This window comes from Priapulus caudatus, unplaced genomic scaffold (genome assembly GCF_000485595.1).
Source record: "Priapulus caudatus unplaced genomic scaffold, Priapulus_caudatus-5.0.1 Scaffold765, whole genome shotgun sequence".
NCBI lineage: Eukaryota > Metazoa > Priapulida > Priapulimorpha > Priapulimorphida > Priapulidae > Priapulus > Priapulus caudatus.
The window spans coordinates 119,593-127,409 of NW_014577826.1; the positions used below are offsets into that span (position 1 = coordinate 119,593).

The 7,817-nt window shown below is 42.2% G+C and overlaps 1 protein-coding gene across 1 annotated transcript in view; it reads left to right on the plus strand.

The window, feature by feature from the left end:
• Window positions 1-7,147, plus strand: part of LOC106813389 (sodium-coupled monocarboxylate transporter 1-like) — a 29,141-nt gene extending 21,994 nt beyond the window's left edge. Inside the window, exons 10-16 of the mRNA XM_014817525.1 lie at window positions 4,396-4,484; window positions 4,678-4,805; window positions 5,149-5,219; window positions 5,563-5,649; window positions 5,989-6,170; window positions 6,534-6,655; window positions 6,978-7,147. Coding sequence (XP_014673011.1) covers window positions 4,396-4,484; window positions 4,678-4,805; window positions 5,149-5,219; window positions 5,563-5,649; window positions 5,989-6,170; window positions 6,534-6,655; window positions 6,978-7,147 — 849 coding nt within the window. The remainder of the gene's footprint in view (window positions 1-4,395; window positions 4,485-4,677; window positions 4,806-5,148; window positions 5,220-5,562; window positions 5,650-5,988; window positions 6,171-6,533; window positions 6,656-6,977) is intronic.
• Window positions 7,148-7,817: the final 670 nt, after the last annotated feature.

Below are 7,817 nucleotides of genomic sequence, written 5' to 3' on the forward strand. Positions count from 1 at the left end.
GTGTGTGTGTGTGTGTGTGTGTGTGTTATTATATGTGGGTGTGTGTGGGTGTGTGTCTTGTAATTTTCATTTTCTCGATACGTTTAACGCGACATTTCCTTGTGTGTGTGTGCATGTGCATTGTCTTTAAACTAGAGACAGTTCAATTCCCGGTGCTGTATAGTATCCCCTACCTATATATGATATATAACTCAGTATCCTATATAATATATATGTGTGTGCTTGTGTGTTGTGTTGTGTATGCTGTGTGTGGTGTGTTTTCCGTGTGTGGTGTGTGTCGCTGAGTTCGTGTGTGTATGTGTGTGTAGTGTTGGCACTGCGTGGAGTCTGCCTTGATGAGGGATTCTTCCTAAATTCTGTTTCTCAGCCTTTGTTACATGGTCGTGAAGAGTGTGTGTTATGGTGTGTGGTGTGTGGAGGTCGATAGTGTGTCGTGCGTGTGCGTCGTCTGTTGTGTTGTGTTGTGTGTGTGTGTGTCGCTCTGTGATGAGTGTAGGCTGATATGTGCGGCTTGTGGTGGATGTATATGTGTGGTGTGTGTGTGTGTGGGGCCGATGTATAAGCTCGCATGCATAACACATCTTAGGGTAAGTGTGTGATATATTTGTCTGTGGTGTGTATGTGTGTGTGTGTGTGAGAGTGTGTGTGTGTGTTAGTAGTAATATGTGTATAGTTTGTGTGTGCTATGTGTGTGTATGTTATGTAGTGGTGTGTAGTGTGTGAGAATGTATATAAGTAAATGTGTGTGTGTGTAGGGTGTAGGCCTAGGCCTTACTGTGCATTAATTTTTGTGGTGTGGTGTGGTGTATCAATGTCAATGTGTGAACACTTGGGATGTTAATGTTACAGAGCATAATAAAATGTGTATTATTAAATGGAGTGTGTTACATGTGTCATCTGATACAATATCTAGACCGAGTAATCAATTCTGCAATGGATAGTGATACTGTTAGTGGTAGTGACTTTGCGTCGGGTCGACGACAGTTTGTGTGGGCTTGATATACTCGATTGTGTGTGTGATTGCTGCTATGTGAGTGTGTTGACTGTGTATTGGACAATCCAGATGATACCAGTGTAATAGTGTGTTCGATAGCCAATTTAATCTTTCAGTGTCGCGAACAACGAAGCGCCTTTATGTTGTTAACCGAATGTAACGTCCATACTTGATTTTTTATTCGCACAGGAATCCATCTATTTCATTCCGCGTCTAGAAGCCTATCACGTGAGGAACGTCCTGCGGCCTCGCTTCCATTGGTTGGTTATATGGCGTTACTTGCGTTCACTTCGGTTCCTTTCACATTGGCTGGTTCACTCGTTTCACTTCGGTATATGTTACGGTTAATTCACTATAATGCACGCGACACCCGTCGACCTCGCTGTTCTCAGTATTATTACACTTCATATCAAACGTACCACACTCATTCGTCTCATGAACGCCAGCCGACCTGAGATGTAATAGTTCTCGATGTCTCCCTTCATCTATCATAAACCTACCAATATTCATTCAATTCTGTATCGTGAGTCACATGGCTAGCATATAGGTAACCCGGTGGTCTTTAGTTGACCAAATATTAATGCGGGCAGGCTAGGACTTGCCCTTTCTGGCTGGCCGTCACGTAGCGCGGCGGCTCTGTCTTCAAGATGATGTCTCCTGTCGTATGCGCGTATGTGCGTACTAGTGCGCTGTAGGTACTTCAACCGGCACAGCAAATCCAGGCACAATTATCCGGACATTATATCAGGCATTTTCCGCAGCATCCATGCTTCTCCCGTTAAAATAGTCTAGTTTGAGAGAGAATCGTCAGTTAATATCAAACGAACATCTATTCCATTATTACGTATTGAAATTAAATCGATTTATATTGCTAGTTATATTATATTATATGTGCACAAGATTATTTGCGCGTGGAAACATTGTAATTAGGCAAAGCCGGCGCCTTTATTAATCGGCGATATCATAGTGTTAATAATTTTTCGTGAAGCGAGTGTTCGCCCACTGCGACGGCGCTACTGACACACCACTATCGTGACAAACGCTTTTGTTGCTATCTGTTTAGAATTAATACATTAAATCACCTTTCCTTTTCCATTGGTATTAGAAGAGTATTTTGATCTTCCCCTCTCTGTCTATTCCGCTACTTCTTCCATATCCTCTCTCCCCTTTATGCCATTCGCGCGCGCGCTCTCTCCCTCTCCCTCGCTCTCTCTTGCTCGCTCGCTCGCCCCCTCTCTCTCTCTAGTCCGCTACTTCTCCCTTATCCTCTCTCTCCCTTCATTTTATTCGCGCTCTCTTTCTATCTCTCTCCCTCGCATCTCCTTCCCCACCTCTATCCCTCTCGCCACATAATTCTCTCTTAATTCTCGTTATCTATCAAACATGTGATTATTGTGTGGCAATAACTTCAGCCTAAGGAGGCGGAAAAATTACAATCTCGTCAGATAGAAAAAATTTCTAAACGTCTGTCAATGTATTCGTCCAGTTGCGTGTGTCAGCGTATGCACGCCACACATAACGCAGGCCGCGCGTATAACCAGCTCCTTGTTTTCTACGGCGAACAGAAACTGGAGGTTCTAACTTCTCACGCAGACGACTCCGATAAGATTGAGAAGGCAGCACAGGTGGCGCTGCTGTCTCCATAGCAACGACGCTGTAATTCCGTGATATCTACGCGCCTCGGTTGCTACGATCACGGAGAACGACACGTGGACACCATCATCAAACAACAAGCAAGCATGGTCTCACAGCCACTGCGGAAAGCTAGGTTGCACGGTGGGGCGCAAAGTACTGTGAAGGAATTAAGATAAATCGTATCGAGCACTGGCGAGCAGCCATCGTGGTAGCTCCAAGAAACGGTATTGCTAGGGTTAGAATACCTATGCTAGGGTGTATTGACGTTAGTCACACAGCCTGGTCGGGTTACCATCGTGGCAGACTGTCTGACACAGTATATAATAGAGTTGTTGGATCTGATGGTATAACGTCTAACTCTACTCTTCAAGTGTGCGTCACAGAAGTGGTGAGAGGTTCCACATCGTTCTCTCCGGTGATGCTCAGCATATTGGAGCGGGTCACTAGCTGACACATGTCTGGCTTGTCCAGAGCTGAGGTGACCCCTTCGTAGCCGTACCAACACTCAACAGACACGGGGTGCTGGTATATGCGTGGTAGCGTCTTTGCAGCTTAAGTGGCCCATACACGCACAATATCATTGACAATAATATTGATGCAATATTATTGACAAGAAATTCTGTTGGCCACCATGCAACGGCACAATAATATTCTGCAATATCGTCATTTGTGCTCTGATGCTGAAGGTAAACAGACATGGATGCTAGCGTTGCCATTGCGCAACCTTGATAATATTGCACAACCTTCAATAAATATCTACTGGGCTTTGATTCCGTCAGAATATTGCGCAAGTGAAAAATTTTCTTTAATATTGCACAGTAACGATCAATAATATTGTTCATTATTGACAATATTATTGTCAATAATATTGTGCGTGTATGGGCCGCTTTAGGTCTAATGCGCGGTGATTGCTTCAATGTAATCATTTCGTGTGTCTGAAGATTTCTCACGTGTACTTAGTTCACGATGCTATAGCCTCTGCTATAGCTTTAGTGGCGCCGGAATTTACTCCGTGTATTATAATATGCAATAATAACAAATAAAAATAAAAATAAAAATATGAATAAAAATAATTATGTGAAAAAATATATAAATAAATATTTATATAATAAAAATAAAAATATTAATATTAATAAACGCCGCGTCTACACGGGAATTAGTTACTATGTATCATCCGCTAGCTGTTATCGTCTCTTAATTTTGCACCACACCAGGCGTGTTGGGAAGGGGGCGAGGCGAATCCAACAGTGCAAACGATAGGGAGAGAGAATTCTGGATTTAGGTACCTTCTCGCTATACAGAAAAAACATCCAGCGGCAAGCAAGACTATATGACCTCGGTCAGATTATAGGCAGAGCATATAAATAAATAAATAAATAAATAAATATATATATATATATAGAATATATGTTGATATATATGGTCTGGTTATACTTTTCTGACATCACCCCACTGCTATAATTATCGGCCGTTTATCGGAACGCACGCACGCACGCACGCACGCACGCACGCACCGACGCTGTCATACGATGTACATTAGTGGACGTGTTAGTAGCAAATATAAAGTCATGTTTACAGTTGATACATTTTTCCTTGCTCTTCGTAATGACCATGCAACTGATTTCGATGAATAATTAAGATAGTTCGATGCTGCGAAGATAATGGAACATTTCGTGTATCATGTATCATTAGCGTATCATGGCGTAGTGTATCACAGCGTAGCAGGACGATCAGTACATTGTGGATGCTCTTGTGTTTCATGACAGATTGTGCCGGTGTTTGCCATAGAGATGCTCAGCGTTGTTAATGGCGCTTCAGGTCTGTTCGTAGCCGCATGCTACAGCGCCGCCTTGAGGTGAGTGACGTCACGACTGAGTACGCTCCTTTAACATAGGCCTACTTCTGAGAATCAATGTATTTTCACGAGAAACGTACAATTGCAGACGAGAGAGTAGACTAATACCACCAGGGGTAAATACTAAATAATGACAAATATTTTACAAATATTAAAATGTTATACAGTAATTCTTGTCGCGTTGTGTTGACAGCACGGTGTCGTCCGGAGTTAACTCACTAGCAGCCGTGTTTCTCTTTGACTTCATCCAACCCCAGTACGCGCTGAAACACGGACACGCCATGTCACAAGTCACAGCAACACGAGTATCAAAGTGGCTAGGTACGCATGCGTTATGCATCTTTCCTCTGGGCCGCCGACAGAATCCTATATATAATCAAGCCGTAGAAGCATGGAGATGTACGCTACGAAACTTGGTGTAGACTATACAATATAAAATATACACATACACACATGCACACACACGCACGCACACCCACACACATAATATATATATATATATATATATATATATATACTATTATTAACAATATATACAATATACAACTACTGATCCGGATATGTATTAGCGCTATAGTTATATCATTAACGTAATAATATAGTAGCTTGTTTTAAATCGCATGAGAGATCTAAACGCCACAATGACGTCATATTTGTGTTGCAGCTTGTGGATTCGGCATTGCCTCGGTGGGATTGTCGTTGTTATGCCAATATCTCACAAGCACAGTCATCAGGGTAGGTATCAGCTACTTATTAGCTGATCTGTTACACAATAAGTCACTTTTATATCTAATGGCGGAACGTGCGGGCGTAGCGATAGGTTGTCATCTAATGTGCTGCATGCCTCTATTGGTTTGATTTACCAAATTACTGTTAGGTTACCGATTTCGCCACAACCTCTAAAAACCACTATATATAATATAATTCAAATATAATATTAAAAATAATATATAAAAAGTGCATATAACAAACAAAAAAACACAATTTAAAAATTATAAATGATAACACAAAATAATTCTATTGGGTGTAGACCAGCAATTATTGTAATAGTGACACATATATAATTACATTATTGCAGCTCGCCAATATCATATTCGCAATAGCAGGAGGACCTCTGCTTGGACTCTTCACTCTTGGTATCTTGTTCCCCAAAGTGAACTCAAACGTGAGTGAATGGAAGTCGATTCAGGACGAAAGTGTCACAATATCCGCAGCGTAGCTTGCAGCTGTGTGTGTTTGTGCTTACATGAATACACGCTCACTTCGTTTTCTAAACTACGAGTTTTTAGTCAGCTCCACGGAAACCCAGAACTGGAACCAGCAGCAAATACGGAGGATGGAAATTTTTGTGCATGCCGCAGTGTTGATAGTAGACACTAGAACGCCTATTATACATGGTGTATTATATTATTATATTATTATATTATATATATGCTAGTAAACATGGATTCGCCAAACGCTTGAGCGGGAAACAACTGATGCAATAAGAAACCCATGTTTTCAGGGCGCAGCGAGTGGCGTCGTGTCATCGCTGCTCATTATAGGGTCGATAGGTATCGGATCTCAGTTTATCGACAACAGGCGGGAGATGCTGCCGCTCAGCGTCGCTGGATGTGCGTTCACCAACATGAGCGATGCTGCTGCCAGCACCGCGTCTCCAGCAAACCTAACCACGAACCCGTTCATGTAAGCGCAATGTGTGACGTCACGAAACGCGACACGATAAAGAAACGTGTGCATATGATTATAATAAACGCATATACGATGAAGTGTATGCGCATGCTAGAACGCTTATAGAAGGTCTAATTTCACCCGCACCCAATGTCCACCAATCCTCGATGATTTTCCAAAATATTGTCTGTTATGTTGTATTGTTTGTGTGTAATATTATTTGTTGTTCGTGTCGGGTATTTCGCGCCCTCATACGTAAGCAGTCTGTTGTGTCGACCAAAATCTGACATTATAGTTATTATTTTAGACATCATAATTTATAGTGGCTCTTATTTTACAATATATTATTGCTGTCATGTGTGATTTATTTGATTGCAGCGCCCCTATCGCCGAGGATAGACACTGGTGGACATATCTGCTGAGGATCTCACATTTCTACTACGCCCTCATCGCCGTTATCATCTGCATCGTCGTCGGCGTCGTCGTCAGCGCCATGACAGGTGAGAGTCTGCTTTTATGGGAAGCCTGGGTCCCGTTCTCAGAAACAATATTGGTTTTAATATTTACTTTTTCTAATACAGACCGGACCTCTATATACTTTTCTTACTTGCGTCTGATATACTTAACGTTGTCTTTCATTTTTAATTGTCTACCTTTTTACTTAAAAATCGACGGACACGTTAAATACGTTCTGTTGATTGTAAAAGACTCTTGGTTTTTATAAGTTTTTATGCGTGAGTGTAATTTAAGAAGTAATAATTTGGTTTATTAGTAAGCAGTTGTGCGCTGAAAAGACATGAATGTATTTGTGTTGGTGTGTAGGTAACAATAAGAGTGTCGACCCGGACCTACTTTTCACACCTGTGACAAAGCTCAGCTGGTGTATGCCGCCTGTCCGCGTGCCAGCAGATGACACCGATGCTGCCGCTAAAGTGCCAGCAGATGACACCGATGCTGCCGCTAAAGTGGTAATGTATTCGAACCGTGAATGATACACAGTAGTAAATATATATGTATATATATGAAAAATATGGACGTATGTGTCATGGGCGTAAATCCCGGGGGGGATGGGGGGATGCATCCCCCCGCTCTTGAAGGAGGGGGGGGGATGGCCTGTACAAATATCCCCCCCTGGGATTCCAAAAAAAAACTCCTTCTTCCGTGCCCCACTTGAAAGTTCAGCTAACTCTGATAATTTGGAGACATGGGCAGACCTAAATCATTTCAATTACTGCAGGGGGTCCAGGGGGTCCGCCCCCCCTGCTCGCGCAGAAAACGCATCTGAGGGGGTCTAATTTCCAAAAAATGCTGCGGGAGGGCCCCCCACACCCCCCTCCCCCGGGATGATCCCCCCCACTCCTCGGTACGGATTTACTCCTTTCTTCTTTATTTACACTCTCAACTCTCAACTCTCTACTCTCAACTCTCAACTCTCAACTCTCTACTCTTTACTCTCTTTACTCTTTACTCTCTTTACTCTCTTTACTCTCTTTACTCTCTTTACTCTTAACTCTTAACTCTTTACTCTTTACTCTTTACTCTTAACTCTTAACTCTTAACTCTTAACTCTTAACTCTTAACTCTTAACTCTTAACTCTTAACTCTTAACTCTTAACTCTTAACTCTTAACTCTTAACTCTGAACTCTGAACTCTGAACTCTG